Consider the following 16,732-nt stretch of genomic DNA (forward strand, 5'->3'; position numbering starts at 1 on the left):
AGTTAGTAGAGTGCCTCTGAGATGGATTGTTGGAGCAGCTTGTACTGGAGAAGGTAATTCTGGATTTAGTGTAGTGTAATGAACTGGCTTTAATAATGAAACTCAAGTTTAGGGAACCATAAGGAGGTAGTGACCATAATATGGTAAATTTTAATCTGCAATTTGAGAGGGAGAAGGTAAAATCGGAAGTGTCAGTATTGCAGTTGAACAAAGGGGCCTATGGAGGCAAAGTTGACTGGAAAGAGACCCTAGCAGGGATGACAGTGGAACAGCAATGGCAGGTATTTCTGGAAAATCCAGAAGATGCAGGATCATTTCATTCCAACGAGGAAGAAAGATTCTAAGGGGAGTAAGAGGCGACCATGCCTGGCAAGGGAAGTCAAGGACAGTATAAAAATAAAAGAGAAGATGTATAACATAGCAAATATGAGCGGGAAGCCAGAGGATTGGGAAAGTTTTAAAGAACAACAGAAGGTAACTAAAATGGCAATACAGGGAGAAAAGATGAAGTACGGAGGTTAGCTAGCCAAGAATATAAAGGAGGATAGTAAAAGCTTCTTTAGGTATGTGAAGAAGAAAAAAATAGTTAAGACAAATGTGGGTCCCTTGAAGACAGAAACGGGTGCATTTATTATGGGGGACAAAGGAACTGGCAAATTAGTTGACCAGGTACTTTGGTTCTGTCTTCACTAAGGAATACACAGTCTCTAAGATGTACTAGGGGACAGAGGATCTAGGGTGATGGAGGAACTCAAGGAAATTCACAGTAGTCAGGAAATGGTGTTGGGTGGACAAATGGGACTGAAGGCTGGTAAATCCCCAGGGCCTGATTGTTTGCATCCCAGGGTACTCAATGAGGTGGCTCTAGAGATAGATCAGCCATGATTGAATGGCGGAGTAGACTCGATGGGTCGAATGGTCTAAATCTACTCCTATCAATTATGGCCTTATGACCTTTTTTATTTTGATCTTTGGCCTTTGTCCAACCATCTGACTGTCAAAAAACTATCACCTGTATCCACCTATCACTTGCCAGGCTTTGTCCTGCCCTTCCTCTCTTCTAGCTTTCCTCCCCCCACCAAAATCTCATCAGTCTGGAGAAGGGTCCTGACCTGAAACACCATCTCTCCATGTTCTTCGGAGAGGTTGCATGACCGGCTGCGTTACTCCAGCACTTTGTGTTTTTTTTTTTTGTAAACTAACATCTGCTGTTCCTTGCTTCTCCAAGGTTTTTTAAAAAAATAATAAATTAGTAATTCCATTGGAAATTCCATGTACAGCAGTGTAAACAGGACTGTGGATGTTAAGGCCCGCTGAAACAATGAGGTGGGACTAAGGGGAAAAAAAAAATTTGTTCGGCATGGACTTGTAGGGCCGAGATGGCCTGTTTCCGTGCTGTAATTGTTATATGGTTATATGGTTTGCTGGGCAGTCTGTTCATTTTCTTTACAATTCGCCTAGAGAACCTGAGAAATAAGTAAACTCATCAGAAAGGTGGTTATTTTCTTTGCAATGGCCTCAAGAAAATTATAGTTTAATGCAATCATACCCACTCTCTGGTGAGATGGAGCGTTAATTGTGTTTTTTTTTTGTATAAAGCAAATAAGTGGAACATGGAATGCACCAAGCCTTAAAGACATTTTAGCAGTAAATTGTTGATGCCAATTACTGTGGTAATTATTCTCTCTTTCTCCAAGAAGCCCTGCCTGGGGTTTCACTCGTGTACCAGGAACTAACTCTGTTGCCAGTTGAGAGAACGCCACTAATGTGTTAGTGTCTGAAGAAGGGTCTTGACCAAAAAAGTCCAGTCTGAAGCAGGGTCTCGACGCGAAACGTCACCCATTCCTTCTCTCTCCGGAGATGCTGCCTGTCCCGCTGAGTTTCTCCTGCTTTTTGTGTCTATCTTTGGTTTAAACCAGCATCTTCAAGTTCAAGTTCAAGTTCAAGTGAGTTTATTGTCATGTGTCCCTGATAGGGCAATGGAATTCTTGCTTTGCTACAGCACACAGAACATAGTAGGCATTTACTACAAAACAGATCAAAGTGTCCATATACTATTATATAAATATATACATACATGAATAAATAAAATGATAAAGAGCAAATAACAGATAATTGGTTATTAATAATCCAATGTTTTGTCCGAGCCAGATTTAATAGCCTGATGGCTGTGGGGAAGTAGCTATTCCTGAACCTGGTCGTTGCAGTGTTCAGGCTCCTGTACCTTCTACCTGAATGTAGCAGGGAGGTGAGTGTGTGGCCAGGATTTTGTGGGTCTTTGATGATACTGCCAGCCTTTTTGAGGCAGCGACTGCGATAAATCCCCTCGATGGAAGGGAGGTCCCAGGGTGAACATCAGGAACATCGAGGAAGATGACTGACTTTGGTGCATTCCCTCCCAGTGGGAAACCTTTGGATTCTGCTGTGTGGGGATGTTTTATGTTGGACTCTATTGTGTGTTGTGTTCTTTATTTTAATGTATGGCTGTATGTGCAAAAACAAATTTCAGACCTCGGTCTGACAGGAGAGTGCCATCGTATCGTATCGTATCTGCGTTTCCTTCCCACACAACTGCGTTAGTGGGGAACAAGTGGTAGAAATGGGTCTTGGGATAAACCATATTCATGAAGCAATAAAAAGACAATACGTTGACAGGCACAAAAAGCTGGAGTAACTCAGCGGGTCAGGCAGCATCTCTGGAGAAAAGGAATGGGTGACATTTTGGGTCGAGACCCTTCTTCAGACTGAGAGTCAGGGGAGAGGGGAACGAGAGCTGTAGACAAATGTACTTAAGACAAATGAATGAAATATGCAAAAAGCAACAATAATCAAGGAGAGGTGGAGCATCACAATGGTCCATTGGTGGCTATGGGCTAGGTGGTAACTATTTATATAGACTGTGGAACTCAAAAGAATGACAGGAAAATTAGTAGAATGACTAGGGTGGGGGAGGGTTGGAGAGAGAGAGGGGAAATTAGAGAAATCTATATTCCTACCGTTGGGTTGTAAGCTACTCAAGCAAAATGTGAGGTGCTGCTCCTCCAATTTAAGTTTGGCCTCACTCTGACAGTGGCAGGAGGTCCAAGCCAGAAAGGTCAGTGAGAGAATGGGAAGATCACATAAGCCAAGGCGGACTGAGTATAGGTGTTCATCGAAACGATCGTCCAGGGAAGGTATCCTACGCCAGGGGGCCACATGAGTGGCACGGGTGGGGGACAGATTTGAGAAATGTATAGACTGTATTGAACAATTTGTACTGCTCCTGGATTTTTTTGGGTTCACGTATTGTTGGATGAGTACAGAACATAGTTTTTTTGCACGGTTCAACGTCCATATGATTTCAGATTCAGATAAAATGATAAAGTGCAAATCAGATAATTCAATTATTAATGTCAATGGCGAGTGTTAACAGTACATGGAGGACAGTACGACCTGGTCATTCAGGCATCTCCCTGAAGAGTAGCAGGGAGATGAGTGTGTGGCCAGGATTTGAATAAATGATACTGCCATTTGAGGCAGACTGCGGATAAATGGGGGGGGGGGGGGGGGGGGGGGAACATCGGGGTGGTGCATTCCCTCACAGTGGGAAACCTTTGGATTCTGCTGGGGGGGTTTTTATGTTGGACTCTCACCGAGGTTGTGTTCTGTGAGTAGAGTGACAAATTTCCGTCGGAAAGAAGCTGTTGCTCACCTGCTGGTTCATAACGGAGTTTCCTTAGTGCACTCCCGGTTGGTAGGAGGGTACAACAGTCCATGGGTTGGGGTGAGAGCATATTCATGGCGATGCTGAGCGCCCTACGCAGACAGGCGCTTGCTTTGGAGTAACTCAATGGAGGCAGCATCGTGGAGAACGGTGAATGCGTTGGCGTTTTGGGTCATCACCCTCTGCAGACTGAGAGTCAGGGGAGACAGAGCAAGCTGTAGACATACTGTGATGCAGTTGGTAAGGATGCTCTCGATGGTGCAAAGAAGTTCAACAGGATCTGAGGAGAGAGAGGACCTTCTTCAGTCTCCATTGGAAGAAGAGACGCTAGATGAGCCTTCTTGATCAGAGTAGAGGTATTGTGGGTCTCAAAAGAGGTCAGGGAAATAGTTGACTACCAGGAACCTGAAGCTAGAAACACGTTCCACCTCCGTCCCGTTAATGTACCGTTAATGTGGATGGGGGGTGTGCGTGCAGAGAGGGGACTTCCTGAAGTCTACAATGAGCTCCTTGGTCTTCTTGGAGTTAAGGGCCAGGTTGTTGTCAGCCCACCAAGTTTGCTAACTGGACAGTGGCAGGAGGCCAGCTCATCGTTGTGCTGATGATGGGCCAATCACCGTTGTAGCCAATCTGCATACTGATGATGGTGTTAGTACCACAAACAATGTGTGCAGTCATAGGTGAAGAGGGAATAGAGGAGGGGGCTCAGAACACAGCAACTCGGGGAACGCCGGTGTTCAGGGTGAGGGTTGAAGAAATGTTGTCTAACCTCACAGACGATGGGGTCTGTTGGTTAGGAAAGTCCAGTAAACAGTTGCAGGGGGAGGGGTCGACTTGCCCAGGTTACCGACTGTTTGGTGATCAGTTTTGATGCCTATAATGGTGGATGAATGTTTTTGGAACGGTTCACGTAGTATATTTATTATTTGAATAAACTCAATTTTTAAATTAACAAAAAAAAGAAAGGATCTCCAAGTCTGCACTTGGTCTAATGATATATAGGAACAGCGGATACAGTAGATGAGGTTGGAGGAGGTGCAAGTGAACCTCTGCCTCACCTGAAACTGTCGGGGTCCCTGGACAGAGTCGAGGAAGGAGGTATAGTAGGGGCAAGTGTTATCGGGGGTCACTGGACGGAACTCTTGTTGTTCTGCAAGGGAGGGGAGCACATGGGGTGAACGGGGCGAGATCTCACACGAGAAGGCTCGGGTGCACAAACGGTTAACTTGGTTTTGGTTGCGGTACGGGAAGGAATTAATGGCCACCACAACGCGCTACTCTGAATATTAATAGCTTTATTTTAGTGCCCACTTGAACAGACGATTACGTTCTCGATTTAGGACAACATCGATGGATACCAATGCGGAGTTGCCAACAGTCTGTTGTGAGATTGATGAGCTGAGAGAAAGAGAGATAGAGAGAGAGGGGGGGGGGGGGAGAGAATGAAACTCCGAACGTATTGAAAGAGCGTTTTGTTTTGGTACACAATCCTCAAGACGGAAGCCACCGCTGTTAACCCAGTCCACGTGAGATTTAACCCTTGCTAGACCCAAACAATGACTGGCGTTAAACAATTTCTTCAAACAGATCAGTAAATATGCAGGGATCCCCAATCTTTACCATATGGACCATAGAAGTTTTTTTTTTCTCTAATCTAAACGTGTAAGAAATAACTAGCTTTAAAATAAAATGAAATTATTTTTGACAGTAGTCCAATATTCATGAAATATTTACTGTAAAAGCCATCTCCCTGAAACTTTTCGTGGTCTAAGTATGCAAGGTTTCTTCCTGATATTCAGTCTGGTGAATGCAATTGCAATGCTGTCTGCTGGATTAGCTCGGTAATGTTAAAGTTTTAAGGGTGCGTTTTTGAATGATGTTACTTAGAGGTAATTCCGAAAAAAAAAAACCCCCAGAGCAAATGCGCAGTGAACTATTAACTCCAGCAGAATTTGTAGTAAAATATTTTTAATCACAGTTCGAGGGATTTTGGAGGAACAACATTAAAAATTGAGATCTAGATTTTTTTTGCAGACGGGGTTTGGAAGTTAATCTTATTTTAAGGAGTCGCATTCAAACTCATTTTGACTTTCATGGGATCGTTTAGCAACGAAACTGAGTTCTAGAAGGTCACAGAGTGGACTTAGGACATCCACTCTCATCCACAATACGGTTGTGCGGGGCTATGAGATGGGCTATAAATTCTCCCGTGATGTGTGTGTGTGTGTGTGTGTGTGTGTGTGTATATAAGGTGCAAATGCACGGTGCTAACTCACTCGTCAGTGGGGCGCCTCTTTGGAACAGCTCTAAGTGAAAAGTGTGAAGCGAAGGACTTTATTTATTTATTTTCCCTTCTCTTTAACGTCCCGATTTCCCGGTACCAAAGTGTTGGCGCAGGGAAACGTGTTGTCTGCAAGGCAGCGCGAGTGTAGGAAACAGCTGGTTGCAACAGTGGGAGGAGGAGGAGGAGGAGAAGCGGAGAGAGGGAGCACAGGAGCCACGCTCGGCAGAATGTGCCCTGACATGGTCAGGTGCGGAGTGGCGGAGCGCTAGCACTGAACCAGCCACACTTTCACATATTTATCTCGGGGGTCGAGGGGGGGAAGAGAGAAAGAGAAAAATGGACTCGTACACCGGTAGCAACCGCTTCCTCGCCCTTTCTCTCTCCGTGGTCAGTCTATGGAGCTTGTTGTCAACTGCCCATTCCCGTAAGTACACGGTTTTTGGGTTGTTATTGGGAGAACTGAGAAAGTGTATTACAACAAAAATCCGTAGAAAGATTGGCTCTTACTCTTTTTAAATAAAAACATCCTAAAAAGGACAGTTTGAGTTGAAATTTCTATAAATATTTTAGTCTTATTGCAGAGTGATGTGGTTATTTTTATATAGAGTAAAGTAATGTAACTCAAAGAGGTGCCTGCTTGAACACACAGTCCTGGCATCTTAGTGCACAATGGGCGTGTGGTGTTTGTGTTTATAATACGTTCTATCATCTAGCTGGAAAAAATGTGTACATACGATGCTGCAAGTAATAACTTTAGACTCAGGAAGTTTTTTTATTGAGTAAATCTTGCCATCTGCTATAACTGTTCAATTTGCCCCCTGATTTAATGTGCGCAGTGTGAATAATTCTTTCGGCGCTGTCTTCGGTCCTGAAAACTCTATGTATGAAATAGAGCGAGAATTTGGAGTACTTGTAGCAGCAGTCAATGCTCCACGTCGGACTTGCTTCGGAGACTAAAGCTAGTTAACAGCCTATTTGTGGGTGTGGGTGGGGGTGGGGTGACGAAAACACACAAAAAGCCAGACAGCTACTTTGAGTTCGATCCAACGCATCAAACACGGACTGGATAGCTGCAAATGAAGGTGTTTTGGGGTTAGTGGTTAAATGGTCTTTTAAAATATATCGGCTTCTTCTAACCTAGTTACTTATTCAGTTGGTAGCACATGTCGCCAATATAAACTGAGCAGTCACACTAGCATTATTTTTTAACGACTTAAATAATCTTCAAGAGGACATTGAAATCTCTGTCTTTATTTAACAAAAACGAACTTGGAAAATCTGAAGTGGTAAATTAACCTGAGCTCATGTTAAATTACTTGTACCTGCAGGTGCTTGGGGGGTTGGAGAAAAAAGAGAGATGAATGAAATAATTGTACTACAAATTACTTTTTCTTTAGCCTGTTGCAACTATCCAGGGGAAAATCTCAAAACATTTTCCTTTATTATTAAACCTCGGGGCCAATGCCTGATAACAATAACTTACTTCATTCAGCAAAGGGTTACTGAAATATTATGTACTGTGGAGTTCTCCTGGTTTGCACAATGTCTTCAGCAAAGATTTGTATGGTTGCGACCCAAATGTTTGAAATCACATTTAAGTATTACCATGTGATTCACTGAAAAGGGTTAGATTGATATTGTCTGTAGCTATCAACCTTTGACACATTGTACAGATTAGTTTACTTCTGGACCATCACTTATGGAACTTCTTGGCCAACTAACACCTTCAAATTAATTTTCCATCATGTCTTACTCGTATGCCTTAATAATGTTCTCTGTGGCTTCATCTTTGCTGCCTGTAATGGGTGGGCTCATTCAAAGAATGCACAAAGTCCTGGAGTAACTCAGCGGGTCAGGCAGCATCTCTGGAGGACATGGATTGATGATGTTTCTGGCCATGATCCTTCTTCAGAACCAATCTGCAGAAGGGTCCCAGTTCCCAATCGGAAGCATCACCTATCCATGTAATCCAGAGATGCTGACTGACCTGCTAAGTTCCTCCAGTACGTTATGTTTATTTTTATTATATATAGCCAGCATCTGCACTTCCTTGTGTGCCCATTGTCACTCATCATATGCCTTCTGTTTCCCCAAATCCTGCTTCAATTTGTTGCACCCAAGCCCAATGGGATCCAACTCTCGGTGTCTCTAACATTAACATGAAGGTTGCTGTTTAACTGTCAAATTTTCGCATCCATTTCAATGACTCCTCCAGCTTAACGCAAGCACCACGGATGCTATCCTATTTAGTTTTGTCAATACTTCCATACCTTAATTCCATCAGCCACTAGTAGGCATTTTAAACTGGTTTGAATGGCATGGGAGTGAAGCATATTGTTCAACATAAAATCAGCTGGCTCACCCAGATTCTGCTCATTGCACAGTGTCCGCTCCATTCCCACCACTTTGTGAAATATTATTTTTGCTTCTTTAGCCAGTTCGGGCTTCAGTACCATCTGTAGCTTCTCTGTCTCAACCTGCCACAAGTGTTCATCTGAAATGGTAAAGTTTAGATCAGATGTATTTGATGTTGCATGCTCTCACCAAGTCTCATTCTGGTCCCTTTGCCCACTCCCATCCAGGTTCTGCCCTCGCCCATCCTAATTCATCCCCCAATTCCAATTCAAACGACACGAACTCTGAAGACTCTAACTGTGTTGCATCCGAGTGCTCACGTCCAGTTCCTCTGAGCCCCCCTGGTCATCCTTCTTTATCCTCTCGTCCACTACTAGAGACAAGAGCGGATGTGGCGATGATGTTTCCACTAGTGGGAGAGTCTAGGATCCAAACCCATAGCCTCAGAATAAAAGCTCGTACCTTTAGAAAGGAGACGAGGAGGAAATTCATTGGTCAGAGGGTGGCGAATCTGTGGTATTCAATGCCACAGAAAACTGTGGAGGCCGAGTCAATGGATATCTGTAAGGCAGAGATAGATAGATTCTTGATTAGCATGGGTGTCAGTGGTTATGGGGAGAAGTCAGGAGAATGGGGTTGAGATGGAAATATGGATCAGCCATGAATGGTGGAGTTTAGACTTTTTGGGCCGAATGGCCTAATTCTGCTCATATAATCTATGAACAATAATGCCCCATCCTCTAGATATCTCTCTTCATAATCATCATTTCTGTTATCAATGATCTCTTCAGCCATTCTATCATGTTATCCTGCCATCTCCATTGATTCCTCTGCTCTCTGCGCTCTTAGCTCACAACATCCTTTTACTGACCTTATTGTAAATTACCCCATGATACCTTGTAAAATCCAATGTATTACATCTATTCATCTAGAAAATGTCATAGATTAATTTTAATGGAAACAAACAAACCATTATTGATGACAAACATCTTATTGTTGTATTAATGTATAGTAATGTCATTAAGCCACTTTTTTAAATTCTGGACTGCAATATTTAAAAATTATATTGCAGCAGAGTCAATCATCGATATCAAAACGAGATGCGTCAGGAGCTGACTCATGTGGACAACAAACACTAATATGACAACATAACATAGTCGAAGCAGGAATAAGCTATTTGACCCATCATGCGTGATCCATCGTTCAAAATATCAGCAATTTTTCTTTCACCCTACTAAGCTCATTTTGGGTGATTCCTTTGCAAAAATTCTGTCAATCTCTGCCTTAAATACATTGCATGACTGAGATTTTACATCCCTCTTTGGTGGTGAATTCATCTCTGGACATAAAAGGTGGGCACAGCGGTAGAAATGCTGCTTTACAGCGCCAGAGACCCAGGTTCTATCCTGACCATGGGTGCAGTCTGTACGTGGTTTGTCCATTCTCCCTGTGACCACGCAAGTTTTCTCCGGGTACTCTGGTTTCCTCCCACACTCCAAAGATGTACATGTTTGTAGGTTAACTGGCTTTTGTAAATTGTCTCTAATGCATAGGATAGTGCTGTATACGATAGTGTCACTGTACGGGGTGATCACAGGCCGTTGCGGACTCGGTGGACCGAAGGGCTTATTTCTGTGCTGTATCTCTAAAGATACTTTAATTTTTAATGCTGTTTTCAATGGCTGATGCCTTAGTTTCATTCCTGACACTGGATTCCCAACCGTGGGAAACAACAACTCTGTATCTAACCTGTGAAGCCCCTTAAAACTAGTGTACGTTTTGAGCATGCATGTGATGTGTTGATTGAGACATGTTTGCGGTATATTTCTGGTTCATACATGACATGAAACTGGTTCTACAACAGCAACCTGTTGCTGTTAGAAACAAGAAGGGTGAATAGTTCATTTACTTGGTTGGGTGAGCCCAAGAATTGTGAATATCATTCACCATCCAGTATCAGAGTATATGTATAAGCTATAAAACAGTGCTGCACAGGAACATGTCCTTTGTTCATGATGTCTGCGTCAAACACGATGCCGAATGATATTAATCTCTTCTGCCTGCATGTGCTCCATATCCCTCCATTCCTTGCATGTCCATGTTCCCATCCAAAACCCTCTTAAACGCCACTATTGTATCTATTCCCATAACCAACCCAGGTAGCGAGTTCCAGCATCTACTGCTCAGTTCAGTTTAGTTTATTGCCACGTATACCAAGGTACAGTGAAATGCTTTTGTTGCGTGCTAACCAGTCAGTAGAACGATAATACATGATTACAATGTATCCATATACAGTGTATAGGTATATGATAAGGGAATAACATTTAGTGCAAGGTAAAGCCAGCAGAGTCCAATCAAGGATAGTCCGAGTCAGCAAAAAGGTCAATAGTGGTTCAGCATTGCAATCTGGTCTCTTGTATCTGGTTTGGATAAAAAAAAAAAATTCACTAATTTCCTTTAAACTTTCCCCCATCTGAACTTAAATGTTATGTCCTCTACTATTGCATATATCCACCCAGCATGAAAAAAACAAAAAGGTTTTGATTGTCGAACCTATATATACCTCTCATCGTTTTATTTAAATTTCCATTAGGTTTCTGCTTAATCTCAAGAGACACTAGACAATAGGTTCAGGAGTAAGTCATTTGGCCCTTCGAGCCAGCACCGCCATTTAATGTGATCATGGCTGATCATCCCCAATCAGTACCCCGGTCCTACCTTCTCCCCATATCCCCTGACTCCGCTATATTTAAGAAACAATCAAAATTTGTCCATTCACTCCTTGGAGGTAAAAAATCCTATAATCCAAGCAATTTCCTGGTAAACCTCAGGTTGCACCTTCATGGGGTCCACATCCTTCCTGCAATAGTGCAACCTGAACTCCACAAAATACTCCAAGCTGCACTAAGTTGTATCGTGGAATAATATCTTTTGATAAATTTTAAAAAAGAGATGAGGAATTTCTTTAGTTAGAGGGTGGAGAATCTGTGTAATTCATTGCCACAGATGTCTGCAGAGGCCAAGTCATTGGGTATTTTTAAGGTAGAGATTGACAGATTATTGAATAGTAAGGGGGTCAGGAGTTATGGGGAGAAGGCAGGAGAATAGGGTTGAGAGAGAAAGACAGATTTGTCATGATTGACTTGATGGGTTGAATTGCCTTAATCTGCTCCTTGAACCAGGGCAGCACAGTTGCGTCACGGTAGAGCTGCTGTTTTACAGCGTTGGACACCTGGGTTCAATCCTGACTACGGGTGCTTGTCTGTGCAACATTTGTACATTCCCCCCGTGACCTGCGTGGGTTTTCTCCGGGATCTGTGGTTTTTCCCTCACTCCAAAGACGTACAGGCTTGTAGGTTAATTGGCATGGTATAGTTGTAAATTGTCCCTAGTTTGTGTAGGATAGTGTTAATGGGCAGGGGTGCTGGTCAGCGTGGACTTGATGGGCTGAATGGCCTGTTTCCATGCTGCATCTCGAAACCAAACTAAACTTATGAACATGAATATGTCACAGTAGAGATGTCTGCTCAGTCCTTTGTCACTGTGCTGCCAATGCAGCTTTTGGGAACAAGCTCATTTTCCAACTGAGTTAACAGCTTTTCAAGTCACGTTATGTCACTGCTCAACCAAACACATCTAAATCTGATCAAGTTTCTGCTTTCACCACCCTTCAGGACAGAGTATTGTTAGGTCTGTACTAGTCATACAGCATGGAAACATGCCCTTCGGTCCAACTCATTCATGCCCATCCAAGCTAATCCCTTTTGCCCATGTTTGGCCATATCTCTCGAAACCTTCCCTATCCATGTACCTGTACAAGTGTCCTTTAAATGTTGTTACAGGACCTGTTATAATGCTGTTATAGTAATGTGATGTAGGGGATTGCAGCTGGAGTTAGAAACATCGACTTTCTGGTGAGTGGTGAAAATAGTTGTAAGCCTGGAGGATGTTATAGAGATGGAGAGGGCTGAAGCAATGAAGATATTTCAACGCAATTAGAATTTAAATCTTGACTTATTGGAGAATATAAAACCAATGAGATGAAGAAATGATTGAACAGGAGTTGGTGCAGAGAGGATTAAAGATAACAGAGTTTTGTAGGAGCTGAGGTACTTTGCATTATAGTCTACTTATTCAAAGCATACACTTACAGTCTAATAATTTGCACAATTACATAATGGTGTGACTTTTGATTATGAAACCAAAAATATTTTAATATGCAGCAGTTTTTTTTTCAGTTGATGTTTTCTACATTAGTCGGATGATTCAGCAACAAAGGCAATGTATAATTGAAAAGAGGACCATTAAAATGCACCAAAAAAATAAATCGGCATGTATTGATTTGGGAATGATAAGCATTGAAACCATATATGGCAATATTAAAAAAAGAGACAAAATGGGTATTGGTTTAATGTCCTATCAGTAAGATGGCACCTAGTTGCTGGAAAATTGATCAGTACCAGACTTGAACCTGTACATTACAAACATATTGGGTTTTATCATTTTCACACCTGACCCTTCATATCTCGTAAAAACTCTCAGTCTGAAGCTCATACATTTTTTTGATCATCATACCGGCTTTGATTTGTCCTTTGTACATGGTGATTCAATATATGTTAAAGCCTTTTCCCATCTCTCGTTTCCCTCAGCCATGACTCTGTTTGTGGCGAGTGTTTCCTCCATGGCTCCCCTTCCTTCTCTCCAGTGATGCTGCCTGTCCCGCTGAGTTAGTCCAGCATTTTGTGTCTATCTTTGGGATGGTGTGGTTGGTGGTAGATGACATTGGGCACTATAAATTGTGACTAGTTAGTACACGTGTGAGAAGCTTGGAGAGGATGTTTCCACTAGTGACAGCAGCAAGTCCCAGAGGCCACAGCCTCAGTATAAAAGGACATGCCTTTTTAGAAAGGTGTCGAGGAGGAATTTCTTTACTCAGAGGGTGGTGAATCTGTGGAATTCATTTCAGCAGATACTTGTGCGGGCAAGAGAATGGATATTTGTAAGGCGGGGATTGACAGATTCTTGATTAGAACGAGTGTCAGGGGTTATGGGGTGAAGGCAGGAGAATAGGGTTGAGAGAGAAAGTTAGATCAGCCATTATGTTCTTATTGAAGGGCTGCGTAGACTTGATGGGCATAATGGCCTAATTCTGCTCTTGTAACTTATGAATTTATGGACTTACTAGACTAAGGAGGACCCGTTGGGTCCCATGTTCACACGGGAGGGCTGGTCCCCCACCACAATATTCCACCATTGTGGGCTGGCAGCTCAGTCACTCAGGCCTGGTAGGCTGGCAGCTCGGTCACTCAGGCCTGGTAGGCTGGCAGCTCAGTCACTCAGGCCTGGTGGGCTGGCAGCTCAGTCACTGAGGCCTGGTGGGCTGTTAGTTCAGTCACTCAGGGCTGGTGGGCTGGCAGTTCACTCGCGGCTGGTGGGCTGGCAGTTGATTGACTCACGGCTGGTGGACTCACGGCTGGTGGGCTGGCAGTTGATTAACTCGTGGCTGGTGGCTGGTGGGCAGGCAGTTCACTCATGGCTATTCCTTGAAATTCCATTTCAAGCAGAGTGCAGTCCACCAAATTCAAATGCAATTTCATACCGTTTGGGCTTTTACTCCTGCCACCCCAGAAGGGGCATTACCTTTATCATGGTGTTTAAGAAGGAAATGCAGATGCTGGAGAATCGAAGGTACACAAAAAAGCTGGAGAAACTCAGCGGGTGCAGCAGCATCTATGGAGCGAAGGAAATAGGCAATGTTTCGGGCCGAAACCCTTCTTCAGACCTTTATCATGGTGATTGACAGGCGAAAAGACCAATCAGCTGATCTCAAGATTTTTTAAACATTCATAACTTTTTTATTTTTCATCGATCGGAAAAATCCTTGGGGCTACCTCGGCGGAGGAGGACTGTTAAAACTCAATATACAGCGCAGACAGGAAATGGTCAAGATGAGACTTTTAGTTATATAGATGTGTGAGGGAACCTGAAGGGATTTGAGAGGAATGCGAGTAGATGTGCTGGGCCCTATGATGGAAGATAGGACCCGGTGGACCTACAGTGTGGAAGCCGCCATGCCAGCCCCTGCTTGTCCCCCCCCAAAGACCAGAGACTGGGAGGATTGAGCCGATGACACAACGGGCAAGGGACAAGGCTGGTACGAGAGGGAACTGGGGTCTGGCCTACCGCACCCTCAAGGTTGGCTGCGGGAGACGTGCCCAGGCGGGGAGAAGGACGTCGTTCCATACATCCAAGGAAGGCGATGGCTGGAGGCCCGCAACAGCCTGGGGCTTGCCTGGTCCCGGCACCGCTCATAACACCTGGAGTGCGAGCTGGACTTTGAAAATAGCGCCATAACGGTGCCTCTTGTATGCGGACTAAGGAGACTATTTCTAAAGGTAGACTTTGCTAATCGCGGATATGCTGGGACTAGACTGGACTACTGTATGTAAGAAAATAATTTCACTGTGCGTTTGTACAAATGACAATAAAAGTACTTTTGAACTTTTCGAGAGTAAAAGGTGAGATAATAAAGGATTAGTGTAAATGGGTGGTTCATTCATCACGGACCTAATGTGCCAAAGACATATGTTTAATATTAGCTATGGATTCATAAATGTTTAATATTAGTTATGGTTTCATAAAGTCATAGAGTAATACAGCGTGGAAAGAGGTCCTCTGTACTACCTTCTCTTTCATCTACCCCCCCGCCCCTCCCCCATGCCCCCCACTCCATCAACCCCACATCCCCACCGACCTTCAAGTACCTGACTTTACTTTCCATACTAATCTGTTTCAAGCACTCAGTGGGTCTTCATATAAATATTCTTGCTCAGACTTTACTGGCTTTATCTTGCCCTAAGCATTATTCACGCTATTTCCTTTATCATGTATAGTGAATGGCTCTATTGGGGTCAAGGAAAGAGCGCTCACGTCATGGCCCTGTTTCCACAAATCTTTCCACCACCGCTCACAAGAAGTTACAAGACAGACACCATTGTAGGCAGATGCCGAGAAGTGTGTTCAGATCTGGCTGAACAACTTAGAATAAAATAGAATAGTTTCTTTATTGTCATTGTAACATGAGCCATGTACAACAAAATTTAAAAATGTCAGCCAGTCAGTGCACCATTCAAACATTTCTAAAAGCTAACGATACATACAAGATAAAATATTAAAAGATAAACAACTAAAATAAATATCATGAAAATAGCACGCATAAACACCCAACCCTCCATCCTTCTGTCGATTTCACAGTGTACCACAGTCCCTTAGTCTGTATCGCCCCTGCGTTCCTTGGCAGCTACATTTAGTTCTTTTATAGCAGTGGGATAAAAACTGTTTTTTAGTCTGTTCGTCCTTGTCCTTGTAGATCTGTACCGTCTGCCTGACGGCAACAGTTCAAACAGGGAGTGTCCGGGGTGGGAAATGTCCTAAACTTCTAATCTTGTGTGTGGGCTCGACAAGAAGAAGAAGAATGGCTCTAATGTAATAGAAACATAGAAAACACGTGCAGGAGTAGGCCATTTGGCCCTTCGAGCCAGCACCACCATTCAATATGATCATGGCTGATCATCCACAATCGGTACCCCGTTCCTGTTTTCTCCCCATATATCTTGATTCCATTAGCCCTAAGAGCTCTCTCTTGAATACATCCAGTGAATTGGCTTCCACCAACTGTGGCAGAAAATTCCACAGTTTGTGGGTGAAAATGTTTTTCTTTATCTCAGTCCTAAATGGCCTTCCCCTTATTCTTAAACTTTGACCCCTGGTTCTCGCTCCCCCAACGGGGAACATTTTTCCTGCCTCTAGCCTGTCCAATCCCTTAATAATTTTATATGTTTCTCTAAGATCACCTCTCATCCTTCTAAATTCCAGTAAATCTAGAATAAGAAGGCATAGTCATACAATTAGACAAGATTCTCTAATGTGTTGTCTTTCCGCTGACTGATTACAAAAGCTTTTCACTGTACCTCGATAAATGTGACAATAAACTAAACTAAAATATTTCTTAAATGTTGTGAGAACATCTGCCTTCATCAGCCTTCGTGGACTGTGGTCCACTCTCTTGATAGAGTGGATCTGAAGAATTCTTCTATCTCGTATTGTTTAGTTTGAGCTTTCTGGTTGTATATCTTTCTGGTTATCTTAAAGGGGAAAACATCTCACTATCTATACTTTTCCCTCATAATCTTGTGCACCTCAGACAGGTCCCACCACCCTTCCCTCTTCAGCTTTCTCCACTTCAAGTGTAACAAATCTAGTCTGAATAATTTATCCTCAAAGCTGAAACACTCCATCCCAGATAATGTTTCATGAATGTTTTCTGCACCCACTACGGTGCATTTATGACCTTCCAGAATAAAATGAAGTTGTGGCCTAACTCATGTTTT

At 43.2% G+C, this 16,732-nt stretch overlaps 1 protein-coding gene across 1 annotated transcript in view; it reads left to right on the forward strand.

Annotated features, from left to right (window-relative positions):
• Positions 1-5,933: 5,933 nt before the first annotated feature.
• LOC129699106 (contactin-associated protein-like 5) overlaps positions 5,934-16,732 on the forward strand; it is a 682,034-nt gene continuing 671,235 nt past the window's right edge. Inside the window, exon 1 of the mRNA XM_055638765.1 lies at positions 5,934-6,411. Coding sequence (XP_055494740.1) covers positions 6,324-6,411 — 88 coding nt within the window. The 5' untranslated portion in view covers positions 5,934-6,323. The remainder of the gene's footprint in view (positions 6,412-16,732) is intronic.

Source organism: Leucoraja erinacea, chromosome 7, assembly GCF_028641065.1.
Source record: "Leucoraja erinacea ecotype New England chromosome 7, Leri_hhj_1, whole genome shotgun sequence".
Lineage (NCBI taxonomy): Eukaryota > Metazoa > Chordata > Chondrichthyes > Rajiformes > Rajidae > Leucoraja > Leucoraja erinaceus.